Source organism: Macrotis lagotis, chromosome 3 (genome assembly GCF_037893015.1).
Source record: "Macrotis lagotis isolate mMagLag1 chromosome 3, bilby.v1.9.chrom.fasta, whole genome shotgun sequence".
Classification (NCBI taxonomy): domain Eukaryota; kingdom Metazoa; phylum Chordata; class Mammalia; order Peramelemorphia; family Peramelidae; genus Macrotis; species Macrotis lagotis.
In genome coordinates, this window is record NC_133660.1 from 129337289 (window position 1) to 129356592 (window position 19304).

General features: G+C 36.5%; 1 protein-coding gene across 3 annotated transcripts in view; it reads left to right on the forward strand.

Annotated features, from left to right (window-relative positions):
- Positions 1-19304, forward strand: part of MGAT4D (MGAT4 family member D) — a 152250-nt gene that overhangs the window by 73136 nt on the left and 59810 nt on the right. For all 3 annotated transcript variants that reach the window (XR_012477010.1, XM_074229263.1, XM_074229264.1), the window contains exons 3-5: positions 3758-3886; positions 4750-4877; positions 17646-17692. Coding sequence is in view for 2 of the 3 variants with exons in the window: in XM_074229263.1 (XP_074085364.1) it covers positions 3758-3886; positions 4750-4877; positions 17646-17692 (304 nt within the window). In the remaining variant the exon portion in view is untranslated. The remainder of the gene's footprint in view (positions 1-3757; positions 3887-4749; positions 4878-17645; positions 17693-19304) is intronic.

Here is a 19304-nt window from a genome sequence, read left to right on the forward strand (position 1 = left end):
ACCTGGTGGCCGTTTAAGAGTCTCTATTAAATTCTCAGGAATTTGTAGCTGCCCCCAGATCTCTTTGATATTTTTTTTTCACATCTATCTTAAGATAATTTGAGCTCCTTTGAAGCTCCTCTTGTTCAAAGTGTTAAGTGGGTTGTCTGTGTGAAATGATGTTTTCATTTGGCAAATGGAGAAAACAAAGTACATATCTTGTACATATCCTGTATCCTGTAGAGGTGGAACTGAATTGAGGGTCTGCCTATTGATTCCCTACTCATTCAAAAATAAACTCATTGAGAGAACAGCGCCCAAAGTGCAAAAGAATATAAATTATTAAATGATAAAAAAATTATTGAATGGGGTGGTTTTTATCATCCCCATTAATTTTAGAAGCTTTTTTAAAGTTCTGATACAATAATAATAATAATAATAATAATATTTCCATCATAATAAATCCTTCAGTTTTTCCAGTTGATGGATAAATGAGCTGTAGGAATATATGAAGTTCAGGATATATGACTCCTCAGATTCTGAATTTCAGGAGATTTTGTAAGATTCTGATGAATAAGGACAGATAGACAATCTTAGTAAAGCATGGAACCTGGGGGGCCTAGGAACTGACATTGACAATAGGACTCTGTCTGTCTGTCTGTCTGTCTGTCTGTCTGTGTGTCTGTCTGTCTGTCTATCTATCTATCTATCTATCTATCTATCTATCTATCCATCCATCCTTCAGTTTCCCTCCTCCCCTCCATCCACTTATGTATGGTTGCTATGTATCTGTTTTATACATTTATTTATTTCACTATTGCTCATTCTTTATGCTTATGCATAATGATAACTCTGTACCCATGGAAAAGTATTTTGTTATGTATCTACTTTGCTTGAGTTTTCCAGAATTTATATTAGGATAATGAAGTATGTATTGAATTTCTTTTGGAGACTTTTTTTCTTCAGTCTTATTTATAAGCTAGATCTTTCTTTAGAACTTATTTTTCAGTTTTATTTTAGAGGCACTGTATAATGGAAAAAGCGATGGATTTTGAAAAGAAAGGTCTTTTTTAAGCGATGGATTTTGAAAAGAAAGGTCTTTTTTAAGCGATGGATTTTGAAAAGAAAGGTCTTTTTTTTCCTGCTACCTAGTTCTTGGATTCTGGATAAGTAGCAGAGTTTTTTTCTCTTGTGTAAAAGAAGTGGTGGAGCTACTTAGACCTCAAAGCAATGTCATAATGGAAATTCTCAGAATTTTCTTTAAGATGTCTAATGTCAATTTGAATTAATTTAAATTCCTTAGAGGAGGGGTGGGGCACCTTTTTTTCCAACAAGGTTCATTTGCATATTCATAAAATCCTGGGATTATATTTGGTCAAACATTTAATTAATTTACCCCATCTAGATTTATTGAATTTCAGGTTCCTTCTGTGGTTGCCAAGTAATGCGAACCAGAATCTCTTCCTCCCCTCCCCCATTACAATGACAGCTTCTTAACACTGTGCACATGGACTTATGAAGAGATTTTTAAAAGATGCATAAATTTGAATGAGAACTTACATCATTACTTTTTTTTTAGGCTTTTGCAAGGCAAATGGGGTTAAGTGGCTTGCCCAAGGCCACACAGCTAGATTATTATTAAGTATCTGAGACAGGATTTGAACCTAGGTACTCCTGACTCCAGGGCTGGTGCTTTATCCACTGTGCCATCTAGTCGCCCCTACACTGTGCCACCTAGCCGCCCCTCATCATTACTTTTTTTAAACATCTAACTGAATTTTAGTATTTTTCTTCATTTTAAGTTTTTGTTTAGATATTCTGAGAAAGGGTTCAGAGGCTTCACCAATGCCATGTGGGTCCATAACACAATAAAGATTAAGAACCCTATCCTCAAGATACAAATGCTTTTGACAGTAAATGCTTGACCATGTCAGCTTGGTGCTCAAACTATCTCTGGTGGGTAGTAGAAGGACATGATAGGATCTTTGATTTCAAACTAGAAACATCTCAGAGGTCGTCTTTTTTTTACATTTGAAGTAACTAAGACCCAGGAAGAATAAGTGACCTGCTTCAGAATATACAAGTATGTGACAGATTGGATTTCAATAGGATTTGAAATATCCTCTGACTACAAAACCATTACATTCCTATTTCCACTGGACCACAGTGTTGTTGGGTTACAATTCATAGCTCAAGATCCTTGACTTGTTTGAATTCTCCTGGGAATTTTAGGAGTTAAAAGTTTGCCTGATTTCAGTAAGAATATATTCTTTAATGCTTCTCTCCAGATGTAATATTTTTTATCTCTCAAATGCCTACCATAGTACTTGTTATCTATCTATCTATCTTTAATAAATGGAGCCTAATACACATTTAAAAGCGATTTATCTGTAAATACAAATTTCTTCGTTTAAGTGCTAATGAAAGACAAAACAAAATATACATGGTCATATGGTTAAACTAGAGAAAATATACTTCAAGACCAGAAATAGTGTTTTGGGATATGCTTTCTAGATGCTTAATAAATATTTATATTATATTATGATTATGTATATTGCATTATATTTGTATTTAAAAATAACAGTGGATAGAAGACTGGACTTGGAATCAGGAGGGCATAAGTTAAAATTCTACTTCAGATTTACTAACTGTGACTCTGGGCAAGCCTCTAAACCTTAGTTTTTCTTGGATGTAAAATGAAAGGGTTGAACTCTGGTCTCTTACATCCTTTTCAGATATAAATATATGATACTATAAACTATTCATTTCTAATATACCTGATACCTAAGATCTTTTTGAAAGAAAAAATGTAGTAATTAGGTATTATATTATAAGCTATCTTATTAGATTATATGATAAATATTGTTATGATATAACAGAGTATAAATTATTTTGACTATAAATACCCAAATTACCTATAAAGAACATATGAAGAAAGACACTATCTGCATCCAAAGAAAGAAATGATAAGTAGAAGTATGTGTAGAATAAATTTACCTACTTACATTTATATCATAATTTTACACATATGCATATATACATATGTATATAATCATATCTATTTTGTCTAATGATAGCCATCTCTAACATGGGGTGGAAGAACAGTAGAAAAAGGAAATTTATATGATAATATTGTTAATTATTTGAAAGGAATAGCAAGTTGTGCTATTGTCTTTTTTATTCTATGCTATGAAAATGCTTTTTTTATTTCACAAATATGTATTAATGTAAAAATAAAAGGGATATATATACACATGATTACATATATGTTTGCAAATGCATGTGCATATGTATGTGTAGATATGTGATTGTCTCAAAATTATTAATACTTATCTTAGACTCCACTTAGCTTTTAGGTAAGCCAGATTTGAGGAATTGTGTTTTATGTTTGACCCAATACAATATTTTCATGTATTCTAAAACGTTTGCTGTATTGTAAGAGGAAAATGCAATAGCAAATTTTTTAGGTTTTTTTGCAAGGCCAATGGGGTTAAGTGGCTTGTCCAAGGTCACACAGCTATGTAATTATTAAATGTTTGAGACCAGATTTGAACCCAGGTACTCTTGACTCCAGGGCTGGTGCTTTATCCACTGTGCCACCTAGCCACCCCAGTAGCAAATCTTAAATATGGTGTAATAAGCCAGTAATTTCTGTGAAGTTGAACCATCCTAACTTGAAATACCACTTAAGTTGGAAAACCTGTTTTTTTCAAAGTTTATAATAAGGATAAGAGTTGATTTGAATAAATGATTTGAAACTCTTCTTCTATTCTTTCAGGTGATATGAATTTGAAAACCAGCTTAGATTTCATGAAGCTTAGCAGTCTGTCTTATCATCTGCCTCATCTAAGGGCTCATGAAAACAGTATTTATCCAAATGTAATCTTTGGGAAAAATAGAACAGGAGGTGAGGAATAAACTTTTATTTGGAAAATAAATAGCATCTGTGTTAAAGTTAAGGGGATGGAAAGAGGACCTGGTATTGGCTACTGCAAAGCTACCTGGGGAGATTTAATAACAAACTTCTGCCAGTCAGAATTGCCTAGCCAGGCAATGGCTAGATGTCTGCTTATCCAGGATGTTATAGAGGGGAGTCTTTGTTTTATACAATTGAACTCAGTCTTCTCTGAGAATCTTTTTAACTCAAACATTTGTAATTGATTGTTGTCTTATTTTTAAATAATAAACTTTTTTTGTGTTTTTGTAAGGTAATGAGGTTAAGTGACTTGCCCAAGGCCATCCAGCTAGCTAATTATTAATTGTCTGAGGCCGGATTTGAACTCAGGTACTCATCCACTGTGCCACCTAGCCACCCCTATTGTCTTACTTTTGAATGCTAGATGAGAACTCAAATCAACCATAGCTCCATATTTCTGGAGCAGTGGAAAGAGTACCCCATACCCTGATGTAAGAGGATATGAGTCCAAATCCCATTCCAGTTTTAATTCTGAGGATTGAAGGAAGAAAGCCTGGAACTATATACTGTAGATTATATGGGGGAAAATGGAACTTGGTGATTACTATAAATAAGTATATGAGACAATCTGTAAAGCTTTCTTTTTTTCCAGAAATGGGGGGTGAGGATGCTCTATGTTGTTGACATAATAGAACACAAAATAAATCCTTTCCCATTTACTTTGACCTTCATCAAATTTGGTTGACCCCTTCCTATTTCACGCATTATTTTGTCTCATCAAAAGTCTTGTGACTAAGATAAAAAAGTTTCTGTATCATTTGAAATGATAAAGCTCTATGCTCTTGTGTCTGCAGTCTCTGTGGTGATGGGTATACCCACCATAAAAAGAGAAAAACAGAATTATCTACTACAAACACTGGATTCTCTCTTCCAAATGTCCAAATCAGAAGAGGACTTTCTTGTGGTTGTCTTTGTAGCTGAGGTGAGTATGAAAAAGAGTCCCTTTGAAGGAAAACGAAACACATCCTCACATCTCAGAATAAATGTTTAAATGTTTTGGTCAGGGTTTACTAAGATGTCATCCCATAGTTTTTCATTAGAACTAGTCTTAACAAGCCTGACTGAGGCTTTTTTTTCATTTTTTTATTTTTTAGGTTTTTGCAAGGCAAATGGGGTTAAGTGGTTTGCCCAAGGCCATGCAGCTAGGTAATTATTGAGTGTCTGAGACCGGATTTGAACCCAGGTACTCCTGACTCCAGGGCTGTCGCTTTATCCACTACGCCACCTAGCCACCCCATTGCGCCACCTAGCTGCCCTGCTGTGCCACCTAGCCGCCCCATGACTGAGGCTTTTAATGGCAGGATCTCACACCTGAAAACTTGCAAACCAATTTTTTTTAATTGTTCTTTTAAATTTTTTTAAAAAATTTATTTGGGGCAATGGGGTTAAGTGATTTGCACAAGGTCATACAGCTAGCCAATTAATTTTATTTTAGAAAAATATTATTTATTTTGAGTTTTACAATTTTCCCCCATTCTTGCTTCCTTCCCCCACCATCCCACAAAAGGCATTCTGTTAGTCTTTACATTGCTTCCATGATATACATTGATCTCAGTTGTATGTGATGACAGAGAAATCATATCCTTAAGGAAGAAAAATAAAGTATGAGATGGTATAATTACATAATAATATAATGCTTTTTTCCCCCCAGTTTGATGGTATTTTGGTCTTTGTTCAAAGTCCATAATTCTTTCTCTGTATACAGATGGTATTCTTCATTGCAAATAGCCCAAAATTGTCCCTGGTTGTTGTACTGATGGAATGAGCAAGTCCATCAAGGTTGATCATCACCCCCATGTTGCTGTTAGTTTTCTAGTTCTGCTCATCTTACTTCAGCTAGGCAATTATTAAGTGTTTGAGGCTGGATTTGAACTCAGGTACTTCTGACTCCAGGATTGATGCTCTATCCACTGCACCACCTAGTTTCTCCAAATCAGCAAGTTATAACTGTATTTTAGTATAGTGTACAGTGTATCCTCTTTAGCAATTTTAACTCAAAAACAGATTCTAATCTCCCAATTAACTTATTTGCATAGAAAATTTGTATGTAAATATACCAATAAATGCAAATTCCCACATCTTTTAGTTTAGTTTGTTAGTACAGTTATAATTAGTTTTGTATTCTCCCTCTAACAATCACAGTACTATACACAAGTATCAGAGGTTCTGCTTCTCACCTCCCATAAATCAATCAGCAAACTTTTATTAAGTGATAACAGTAAACCAGGCACCTAGAGAGTATCTGGGGATATAAAAATAAAGTGAGAGCTGTAACTTTGTTATGTCTGTTACATGCTTCAGAAAGAGACAAAAAATATATCTTTATGCAAATATGTATGTGTATATTTATATGCACATGTAAATGTGTATACATTTATGCTTATATGTATGAAATATAAAAATGTAGCTTGAATTCTTGTGTCATAATTTAAAGTTTGACTTTTTAAAAATTCTATTCTGAATTAACAGACATGAGTTCATAAATACTACTCCAAATGGTTTTCCCTGTTGTTTTCTTTTGGGAGCATTTTTGACACATTTTTATATCATTGTTTTCTTACATATTAAGCCTCTTGCTCCTTAAGGTATATGGTTGTATAGCTTTATTCAGGCATTTTTCTTTCTGTCTTGAAATTTTATCTTCAAACACTCTTGATAAGGTCACAAACTTCTTGTCAAACATAAGGGCTGTTTTTGCCCAACGAAATCCATCCCTTGCCAGGAATCCATTGTTCTGATACTATAAGCCACAGCAGTACAGAGCCAGCTGTTTATCTCCCATTCCCTCTGTTCTTTCAATGGTTTGACCTTCAAGTGGAAGACAAAATAAAAACATTACCCATGCTCCCAAGCCTTTTTTATTCCTAGCCAGAATTTTATAGACCTGGAAATACATCTCAGGTATCTTCTGGCTATTCTGCATGTGTCTTGATGGATCAACCAGCATGACTTTAATAACAGGATTGCTCTTACCAGCTAATATCCATGAATCTCTCCTGTTTTACTCGGGGGGGATGTACTAGTGCTGTTCAGCTACTCAGCAAGCATTTATTGAGTCTCTACTATGTTCACGATCCTTGCTTTCATGGAGTCTCTATTCAGCTTCAGGAAAGCATATGATCTCATTTGAGTCCATACAAAATAAAAACAAGGTTATTTCATGTAGGTGGTTGTGCTTCTGCTTTGCTTTGAAAGAGGCTTTAGATTCTCAGAAGTAGGAGGTAGTACATTTCAGAGATGGTGGACAGCCATTTAAAATGTATGGGAAAAGCAGCTAGGACTTTGTATATAAGAAAGAGCAAAAAGGCTAGTTTCACTGAATTGTAGTGTGCATTAAGAAGAATAATGTACAATAATCCTCGAAAGACAAGTCAGATTCAGATTACAAAGGACTTTAAATCACAAACAGGAATTTATTTTTTATACTAGGGTAGTAGGGTGCAATTGACATTTTTTTGTTTTTATTTTGTTTTTATTTATTTTTTTATAGTAAACAGCCTTTTTTATTTTTTATTTTCAATATTTAATGTTTATTTATTATCATTTTGTACAAATTCTTTTATACATTAATAAAATATTCTTGTTTAAGAGTAAACAAAATACCCCCTCCCCCCAAAAAATATAGATTCACTTGAGCGATAAAGTAAAGGGGAGAGAAAAAAATTAAAATAAAAAAATAGCAATAATTGTAGGTATGGCCAGGTGGCACAGTGGATAGAGCAGCAGCCCTGGAGTCATGAGCACCCAAGCCCACATCCCGCCCCGTACACCCAACAATCACCTAGCTGTGTGACAGGCAAGCCACCCGAACCCCACTGCCCTACAAAAACCAAAAAAAGAAAAAAGAAAAACAAAACAAAATAAAATAAAATAGCAATAATAGTAGGGGTGGCTAGGTGGCGGACAGAGAGCATTGGCCCTTGAGCCATGAGCACCTGGGTCCAAATCCGGCCTCAGACACCCAATAATCACCCTGCTATGCGACCCCAGGTGGGCCACCCAGCCCCATTTGCCCTGCACACCCCCCAAAATAATAATAATAAAAAATGTGCTTGAGAGTTCCAACACCAACAACTCTGTCACGAGTGGGTCACAATCTTTATGATAAGTCCATGGCAAAAATTACTTCCATATTTTTCCACTGTTGCCTTTCGTATTTCTCCACTACCATGTATTATATTTTTCTCTCTCCTTTCATTCTGACTCTGCTGTAGCATATCTGAATGGCACAGCAGACAGATCCCTGGCCCTGGGGCCAAGAGGTCCTGAGCCCCCATACCACCCCTTAGGCCCAGCATCCACATGACTCTATGGTCCCGGACAGCCCATCCAATCCCAGCCCCTTGCAAGAAGTAAAAAAGAAAATGTGTTATATCTGACCACTCTCCCCCTGTGGTCCATCCTCTCCTCCATCACTCACATCCCTCCCCCTTCCTCCTGTCCCCCCCTCCTTCTTACTCCAGATGCCTATACCCCATTGAGTATATATGCTGTTTCCTCTCCTAGCTACCTCTGATGAGAGCGAAGATTCCCTCATTCCCCCTTGCCTTCCCCCCTTCCATATCATTGCAGTAGCTCATTGTAATAAAGAAAAATCTTATTATATGAAATATCTTGGCCTATTCCTCCTCTCCTTTTTCTTTCTCCCATTAAATTTCCCTTTTTTCTATTGACTCCATTTTTACTCCATGTTTTATCTTCGAATTCAGCTTTCTCCTGTGCTTCAACTATAAAAGCTCCCTCTACCTGCTCTATTAACTGAGAAGGTTCATATGAGTATTATCAGTGTCATTTTTCTATGCAGGAATACATGCAGTTCATCATTATTAAGTCCCTCATATTTTCCCCCTCTCCTCCAATCTCTATGCTTCACCTGAGTCCTGTATCTGAAGATCAAACCTTCTGTTCGGCTCTGGCCGTTCCAACAGGAACATTTGAAATTCCCCTGGTTCATTGAAAGTCCATCTTTTTCCCTGGAAGAGGACATTCATTTTTGCTGGGTAATTGATTCTCGGTTGCATTCTAAGCTCTTTTCCCTTCCGATATATTATATTCCAAGCCCTATGAGCTTCCAATATAGTTGCTGCTAAGTCCTGTGTGATTCTGACTGCGGCTCCACGATATTTGAACTGTGTCCTTCTGGCTGCTTGTAATATTTTCTCTTTGACTTGGGATTTCTGGAACTTGGCTATAATATTTCTAGGGATTGGTTTTTTGGGAACTTTTTCTCAGGGGGGGTGGATCGGTGGATTCTGTCCATTTCTATTTTGCCCTCTGCTTCTAGAATATCAAGGCAATTTTCCTGTAGTAATTCTTTGAAAATGATGTCAAGGCTCTTTTCCTGTTCATGACTTTCAGGTATTCCAATAATTTTTAAATTGTCTTTCCTAAGTCTGTTTTCCATATCAGTTGTTTTTTCAATGAGATATTTCACATTTTCTTCTAATTTTTCATTTTTTTTTGGTTTTGAAGTATTGATTCCTGATTTCTGGTAAATTCATCATTCTCCCTGAATTCTATTCTTTGTCTGAAGGATTTGTTCTCAGAGAGTTTTCTTATCTCTTTTCCCATCAGGCCAGTTTTGCTTTTTAAAGCATTCTTCTCCTAAATAACTTTTTGAACTGTTTTATCCATTTGACCTAAGCTGGTTTTTAACATGCTATTTTTTTCAGCATTTTTCTGGATTTCCTTGACTAGCCTGCTGACTTCATTTTCATGTTTCCTGCATCTCTCTCCTTTCTTTTCCCAGTTTTTCTTCTAACTCCCTCATTTGATTTTCAAAGTCTTTTTTGAGCTCTGTCATAGCCTGAGCCCAATTTCTGTTTTTTCTTGGAGTCTTTAGATGCAGGAGCTTGTGCTTCCTCATCTTCAGACTGAGTATATTGATTCTTGGGTTCATAGATAATGTATTTCTCAATGGTGTTTCTCTTGTTTCTCTGCTTGCTCATTTTCCCAGTCTAAGCCTGTTTTGGGGGTGCTTCCTGAGCTTTTGGGACACTCCCACAAGAGTCTAAGTGTGTGAGGCTCTGTCCTCCCTCCTGGTCTGTAAATGACCACAAGATTCCCTCCTCTGCCATGGGGCTCAGGCGTGGGTTGGCCCTGCTATTCTATGGGGGGGCCTGGAATGTGATCAGGATCTGAATGTGGCCAGTACCCCAGAGTCCTGTTCTAGGGGCAGAGGACAGAGCTCAGCAGTCTCTTTCTCTTCACTCCCCTCCCTAGGTTCAATGGGCTCATGCCCTGGGGCTCCGGCTTACCTGCTCCCCCTGCTTCTGTTTCCTGGATCTGGAATGCAGTGGCCAAGCAGCTTGCTGTGTGCCCTGAGGGCTGGGCTCCATGTGCTTGCTCTGGCAGAGGTCCCCTGCTGTTCCCCCAATTTGTGCTCGGTGCTCCCTGAGGTGTAAGTCAGGAAACTTCCCTGCTGCTGTGAGCTGAGGCTCCCAGTGCCCTGTGGCTGCCTCTGGGAGGCTGAAGTTCTTTTGTTCTGGTGGGCCACCCCTCCAGCAGGCTGCTCCCCAACCCCAGGGAGCGGAGCCTTTCTGCTGTTTTCCAGGTTACCTTGAGTAGGAGAACTGCCTCACTGGGTCTGTCTGTGGGTTCTGTCTCTCGAAAATTTAGTTAAAGTCCTTAGTTTCAAAGATTTATGAGAGAGCTCCTAGGACACCCTCCACTCCTGTCACCCAATTGACATTTATTGAATGAGGGAGTGCAGTAGTCCCACTTGGGCTTTAGGGAAATTACTTTGGCAACTGTGTATGTGGTAGATTTGAGAGGGGAGAGGCTTGAGGCAGGGGTCTTCATCAGTCCCTCATTGTCATTAATTAAATAAATTTTTTTAACATTTTAACATTTTATTTGTTTTCCAATTATATACAATAGTAATATGCACCCATCATTTTTTGCAAGGCTCTGAATTCTACAATTTTCCCCCTCCTCCATTCCCTCCTCCCCACCGGAAAGCTGATTAACAGTCTCTACACTGTTTCCATGCCATACATTGATGTAAATTGAATGTTAAAAGAGTAAGCATAAGAATAAACATACCCCCCCCCCCCGACACACAAGAAGATGGGAAACCTCAAGAATAGAGAAGGAGAAAAAAAATGGTACTTCAGTCTGTGTTCAGATTTCAATGGCTCTGTCTCTGGGGTGAGTTGCTTTTTTTAATCATAAGTCCACCAGAGAAGTTGCTTCAATATTTTTCCCTCAGTTGCTATTACTAGCTGTACCTCCACTCCCATTTATTCTATTCTCTCTCTCCTTTCATCCTGGCCCTGTCCAAAAGTGTGTTGAATCTAAGTGCCCTCTCCCTTGATCTTCCCCAATTGAAGGACATTTACTTGATTTCCAATTCTTTGCCGCCACAAACAGGGCTGCTATGAATATTTTTGTACAAGTAGTGTTTTTACCCTTTTTGTCATCTCTTCAGGTTATAGACCTAGTAGTGGTATTGCTAAGTGAAAGGGTATGCACATTTTTGTTGCCATAGCTCTCCAGAAAGGTTGGATGAGTTCACAGCTCCACCAACAATGTAATAGTGTCCCAGATTTCCCACAACCCTTCCAACAATGATCATTATCCTTCCTGGTCATATTGGCCAATCTGAGAGGTGTGAGGTGGTACCTCAGAGAAGCTTTAATTTGCATTTCTCTAATAATTAATGATTTAGAGCATTTTTTCATATGGCTATTGATTGGTTTGATCTCTTCATCTGTAAATTGCCTTTGCATATCCTTTGACCATTTGTCAATTGGGGAATGGCTTTTTGTTTTAAAAATATGACTCAGTTCTCTGTATATTTTAGAAATGAGTCCTTTGTCAGAATCAGTAGTTGTAAAGATTGTTTCCCAATTTACTACATTTCGGGGCAGCTAGGTGGCGCAGTGAATAGAGCACTGGCCCTTGAGTCAGGAGTACCTGGGTTCAAATCCAGTCTCAGACACTTAATAATTTGCTAGCTGTGTGGCCTTGGGCAAGCCACTTAACCCCGTTTGTCTTGCAAAAAAAAAAAACCAATTTAATGTAATCGAAATCATCTAATTGGTTTTTGGTGATGTTCTCCAATTCTTCCTTAGCCATAAACTGTTCCCCTTTCCATAGATCTGACAGGTAGACTAGTCCTTGATCTTCTAATTTGCTTATAGTATTGTTTTTTATGTCTATTTCCTGCAAACTTTTGGATCTTATCTTGGTAAAGGGTGTGAGGTGTTGGTCTAATCTAAGTTTCTTCCATACTAACTTCCAATTATCCCAGCAATTTTTATTAAAGAGGGAGTTTTTATCCCATTGGCCAGACTCTTTGGGTTTATCAAACAGCAGATTACTATAATCATCTCCTGCTTTTGCACCTAGTCTATTCCACTGGTCCACCCCTCTATTTCTTAGCCAATACCAAACAGTTTTGATGACTGATGCTTTATAATATAATTTTAGATCAGGTAGGGCTAAGCCACCTTGTTTTGCACTTTTTTTCATTAAGCTCCTGGCAATTCTTGACTTTTTATTTCTCCACATGAATTTACTTATAATTTTTTCTAAGTCATTAAAGCAATTTTTTGGAATTTTGATTGGTAGGGCACTAAACAGATAGTTTAGTTTTGGTAGAATTGTCATTTTTATTATATTAGCTCTACCTATCCATGAGCAGTTGATATTTTCCCAGTTATTTAAATCTGATTTAATTTGTGTGAGAAGTGTTTTATAATTGTTTTCAAAAAGATTCTGAGTCAGTCTTGGCAAATAGACTCCCAAATATTTTATATTGTCTGAGGTTACTCTGAATGAGATTTCTCTTTCTAGCTCTTCCTGATGTTTCTTGCTAGACATATATAGAAAAGTTGAGGATTTATGAGGGTTTATTTTATAACCTGCAACTTTGCTAAAATTGCTAACTGTTTCTAGTAGTTGTTTGGATGATTTCTTGGGATTCTGGATAGACCATCATGTCATCTGCAAAGAGTGAGAGTTTTGTCTCTTCCTTCCCAATTCTAATTCCTTCAATTTCTCTTTCTTCTCTAATTGCTGATGCTAACATTTCTAATGCAATATTGAATAGTAGTGGTGATAATGGGCACCCTTGTTTCACCCCTGATCTTATTGGCAATGCCTCTAGCCTTTCCCCATTGAATGTAATGCTTGTTGGTTGTTTCAAATAGATACTGCTAATTATTTTATGGAACAGTCCATTTATTCCGACACTCTCTAGTGTTTTTAATAGGAATGGTTGCTGTATTTTGTCAAAAGCTTTTTCAACATCTATTGATATGATCATATGGTTTCTGATAGGTTTGTTGTTGATATAATTGAGTATACTAACAGTTTTCCTAATATTGAACCAACCCTGTATTCCTGGAATAAATCCTACTTGATCATAATGTATTATCCTAGTGATGACTTGTTGTATTCGTTTTGCTAAGATTTTATTTAGGATTTTTGCATCTATATTCATCACGGAAATAGGTCTACAATTTTCTTTCTCTGGTTTACCTCTTGCTGGTTTAGGTAACAGTACCATATTGGTTTCATAGAAAGAGTTAGGCAGAGTTCCATCTTTCCCTATTTCTCCAAAGAGTTTATATAGGATTGGAACCAATTGTTCCTTAAATGTTTGGTAGAATTCACTTATGAATCCATCAGGCCCTGGAGATTCTTTTCTAGGGAGTTCAATAACGGTTTGTTGAATTTCTTTTTCTGAGATAGGGTTGTTTAGGTATTTAATCTCTTCTTCATTTAACCTGGGCAATTTATATTTTTGTAAATGTTCATCCATTTCACTTTGATTATCAAATTTATTGGCATAGAGCTGGGCAAAAAATTTTGAATTATTACTTTAATTTCCTCCTCATTGGTGGTGAGTTCACCTTTTTCATTTATGATACTAGCAATTTGGTTTTCTTCTTTCTGTTTTTAATCAATGACCAGAGTTTTATCAATTTCATTGGTTTTTTCTTAATACCAACTTTTGGTTTTATTTATTAATTCAATAGTTTTTATGCTTTTGATTTTATTAATTTCTCATTTAATTTTTAGAATTTCTAATTTGGTATTTAATTGGGGATTTTTGATTTGTTCTTTCTCTAATTTTAGTTGCATGTTTAATTCATTGATTTCCTCTTTCTCCAATTTATTCATATAAGCATTTAGAGCTTATAAAACTTCCCCTGAGAGTCGCTTTGATTGAATCCCAGAGGTTTTGGTATATTGTTTCATTATTATCATTATCTAGGATAAAATGGTTAATTCTTTCTATAATTTTTTTTTGGTCCACTCATTTTTTTAAAATGAGGTTATTCAGTTTCCAATTTCTTCTGGGTCTATATCTCCTTGACCCAGTATTGCATATGACTTTTATTGCATTGTGATCTGAGAAAGATGTATTCACTATTTCTGCCTTTCTGCAGTTGATCATTAGGTTTTTATGTCCTAGTACATGGTCAATTTTTGTATAAGTTCCATGTGCTGCAGAGAAAAAGGTATATTCCTTTCTATCCCCATTCAGTTTCCTCCATAAGTCTACCATATCTAATTTTTCTAACAATCTATTTACCTCCCTAACTTCATTCTTGTTTATTTTATGATTCGATTTGTCTAGATCTGATATTGGGAGGTTGAGGTCTCCTACTAGTAGAGTTTTGCTGTCTATGTCTTCCTGTAATTCTTTCAGCTTCTCTACGAATTTGGGTGCTGTCCCACTGGGTACATTATATATTCAATATTGAAATGACTTTATTGTCTATGGTACCTTTCAGGAGGATAAAGTTTCCTTCCTTATCTCTTTTAATGCTATCTATTTTTGCTGCTGCTTTTTCTGAGATAAGGATTGCTACCCCTGCTTTTTTTACTTCAGCTGAAGCAAAATATATTTTGCTCCAACCTTTTACCTTTACTCTATATGTATCTCTCTGCTTCAAATGAGTTTCTTGTAAGCAGCATATTGTAGGATTCTGGTTTTTTATACACTTTGCTATTTGCTTACGTTTTAAGGGAGAGTTTGTCCCATTCACATTCAAGGTTATGATTACTAATTCTTTATTGCCCTCCATGCTGTCTTCCCTCTGTTTGTATTTTTCCCCCCTTCCCCCCTTCATCCATATTCCCCAGTATTTTGTTTCTGAATACCACCCCCTTCAGTGTGTTTTCCCTCCTACATCACAGCCTTCCCTTTCTTTCCCCTTTCCCCTTTCCCCTTTCCCTTCCCTTCCTTTTGTTAGATCCCCTTCCCCCCCACTCCCCTTCCCCATCTCTGTCCCTCCCTCCCCTTTTCCCCCTTTAATCCTTGAAAGGTTAGATGTTTTATAAGTTAACTGAGTATGTGTAGGTTGACTTTAAGCCAAGTCTGATGAGAAGAAGATTCAGGTGTTTCTCCTTTGCTTTCTTCTTCCCCTCTATTACCATATGTTTTTTGTACCTCTTAGTGTAATGAGCTTTACCCCATTCAATTCCCTCCCTTCTAAGTTCAGTATATTCTCTCAAATAGAGTGAAAATTCCTGAGAGTTATTAGAGTCTTTCTCCCAAGTGGGGTTAAAGCCAGTTACATCCCATTAGATAGCAATCTCATGGATAGGTCATGACTGTCCATCATTTCTGGCTAGGTGTATTCTCTCTGTTAGCATTACAATTCTCAAGATTTATGAGAACCTTTTCTTTCCCCCATGCTGGCATATAGCCAGTTTCAACTTACTGGATTGCATTTTTTTCCTTTTACTGCCCCCCCCCCTTTTTTTTTTACCTTTTCATGTGTCTCTTGAACCTCCTGTTTGATGTCCAAATTTTCTGTTTAGTTCTGCTCTTTTCATCAGAACTTTTTGGAATTATTCCATTTCGTTAAATGTCCATCTTTTTCCCTGGAAGAGAAGGCTCAGCTTTGCAGGAAAGTAGATTCTTTATTGAGTGAGGGATGACGTGAATCCCAATTTTGTACCCATCTACCACTTTAAATTCTAACATACTCAGGCTAACAACTGAATTTTCCATATTGAAATTAATCATTTAATGACTCCCTCAGGAAGTCTCTTGTGGTAATCTCTAACCTGTATGTTACCTGGTCTGCTAAGCCTGAAATAAATTCCTAAGTTTCAAGTAGCCCCAGGCAAAGGAGTCTCTCTACTAGAGTTAATTTCTTCACTCATTATTATTAAAGGAAAAACAACATAGCCAGAAAACTTTGTTTTCATGATTAACTGAAGTGGTATTCCAAAGTAAAGCTATCCATAAAGATCTTTTGTTTTCAAAATAATTAACATCCTAGACATTATATATTTAAATAAATGCTATTCCCCTTAAGTAATCACCCTAGGAGTCCACATGTGAATTTCAAATATGGTGTCATTGCTCAAGATACCTTTTGACCACCTTTTTTTTTTTTGCATTTCAAGCTTCTTTTAAATATTTGTTCTTTCCTAGAATTTCAGAGTTGCCTGGGAACTCAAAGGCAATCTAGTTTAGTCAATACTTGGCCAAGAATATTTATTTTAATATCCCAAACAATTGGTCATTGACCTTCCAGAGTTTGAAGACATTCATTCATGGGAAGATCTCTAATTCTTCATTTGCTTTTCTAGTCATAGTTTCCTTAGATTGGGAAGTAGCCTTAAGTTTAACTTGTCTATTGTCCTCATTTTCCTATTGAAGAAAGCAGGCCCTAGTGAGGCTAAATGACTTGCCCAGAGTCACACAGGTATTAATTAGCAGGATATGAACTCAAATCTTGGGATTCCAAATCTGGCATGCTTTTCATCATACCATATTACCTTCTATTGACCAGAGATCTGTCTGACTTTAGGGCCTATGCTACTTCTCTCTCTACTCTGTATGGTAAAGTAAAAAAAGTCTAGTCTGCCTAGTATATGACACCCCTTCAAATGTTAGATAGCTTCTCTGATGCTCATCCTCACATGGTTTCTTCCTCCTGTAAAGTATTGGAAAATTCCTTCCAGAGATCTGCTAGGCTTCCATAGATGTGGTGAAGACAAAACATTCCCACTTACAGTCTGACTAGGACAGTCACATCCCTTGCTCTGGGTAGTGTGCAAACAGTATTTGTAAATCCATCTCAATGTTACCCTTTTTGGCTGCCCCATAACACCATTGGTGTTATGCCATTTTCCATCATGGTAAACTGGTTCCCTGTGAGGGTAGATTTGAATTTTGAAAAAAAAAAAAGCCAGAAGATCATTTAGAACCAGGTGTGTTGACTAGGGTGAGTGATCAAATCAAGGCATTTGATTTTGGTCTGACAGACTAAATGAGCACAGGTCACAATATTTAATTTAAAAAATTCCTATTCATTTATCTATTAAAAAATTGTTTGCTCATTTGTTTTTTATTGTTAATGGGCTCTAAAGGCCCTTTGAAAAGAAATATCTTGAGAAACAATAGTTTGGCCTTCCATCCAGCACCCTGGTGAAAGGACAGCCCTTTTCTCTGCACATAAGTTTGGCACTGTTTATTTTAAAAAGTTCTTTTCTCACCATATTCCACATACCCATAAAAAGGAGAGAAAAGGAGTGGCTGTTCATTTCAAAAGCAGCTTATATGGAAATTGTGGCTTTTGAGAACTGAAAATTCTATTTAATGGAAAGATGCATCTTCTTATACTTAAGTTTTATTTGCAGTTGGTAAAAATGCAAATTTCCTTAAATAGTGAGACCCTTTTAATTTTAAGGAACTCTTATTTTCCTTGTTTATTAGGTTGATGAAGCTTATGTTAATGATATTGCAAAAATGGTCAAAGATAGGTAAGCATCTCATACAAGTAAGTATATGTTATAAAGTTAATCACTTTTCCTTATTTTTATTTTATCTCTCCTGCACCTTTCACTTTTTTGTTGCTTTTTCATTTTTTCAAATATTTCTTCTGTAATGATTTAATGTTTATAGGTAATGAACTATGTATTCTATTTCATGTGCCAGGATAGATATCCATTGTAGGTGAGTGGTTCTGTCTGTTTCATTGGAGGGCCTTCTTATATCTGAAGCTCTGCTTTTGCCCTTTTCCATTCATTCTGTTCAGTGAACATTTGAGAAGTATCTGGGGGAGAGAGATGGAGGATGTTAACTGGGAGGAACTGGAAGGGTTTCATATAGTTGGTGACTCTTGATCTGATGGAGCCTTAAAGTACATTAGGAGTTTCTAAGAGGTGTAGATTTGGAGAGGAATACATGGGAGAACAGCCTATGCAAAGGAACAGAAGTAGGCGATAGTGTATTGTGTTAAAGAAATCATAGGAGGTTGACTAGTTTGACTGGAATGAAGAGCCTGCGAATAGAAGTAATGTGAAATCAATTTGGAATCCAAATTTTCAGTGCTGGAGGAGTTCATAGCTTATTTCCTAGAGAAAATAAGCAGCCACTGCAGCTTATTAACAGCAGGTAATGACAAAGATCTATATATAATTAAGGCCTATCAATTTGCTTTTTTTTGTTAATAAAAATCTGTTTTCTTTCTCTCCTCTTTCCCATTCTCTTCCTACCACTAACATCTTAAAAAACAAAAAAATAAGACCCTATGACAAATCTGCATAGGTCCAGGGAGTATATAACAATGGTGATTGCAACCATTGAACAGTTTTTGATGATTTGATGTGTTCTTTCCAGAAGCAATGGTATTACTATTTGGTTACTATTTATTCCCTAAGCAAGAGGTAGAAAGTAGAGGAAGGTGAGGAAAGTAGAGGGGGCTGAAGTCATATTTCTCAAAGAATTAGAGCTGGGAAAGACATTAGAGATGCCATTTTGTCCATCATAGACTAAGAAAAAGATTCTTTTTCTAATGTACCCAAGACGTAGTTTCCTTAGTTTTTCTTGAAGCCCTTCAGTGAGGGAAAATCTACTTTCTTAAGTAACTCATTCTACTTTTGTGAACCTTTAATCATCTCATTAAAGAAAAAAAAATTAGCTGTTATAGTCGATGTCCAGATATTGAAAATCTCCTATCACATCTAAATATTCACCTGGTGCTAAGCTAATATGTGATTTCCTCAATTCATCTGTTTTTTTCTTTCTCCCTGGGCAGCTTTTATGATGACAATGTCATTCTCCATTCACCTAAATGTTCTTTGCCCTACTTTCTTTACCTGACTGATTCCTGGATTTCCTCAGCAGCCCATCTCAGAATGGAGTTCCTCTCCTCTCTTCCCAAACCTTTACTAATTTTGTTTCTTAGGAATAAGGTATTGCAGTCAAGGAAATTTATGAAATCTAGGAGGCACTGTGAGGTCACATTTGTCTCCTTGCATTTGGATCTGTAACTGATTGTATTCATTACCTATATCTACCAGATTAAATATCTAATGTTAATTTTGATTAAAAAGAGCATATAGAAAAATAGCAATCGCTTTTTTGTAATGT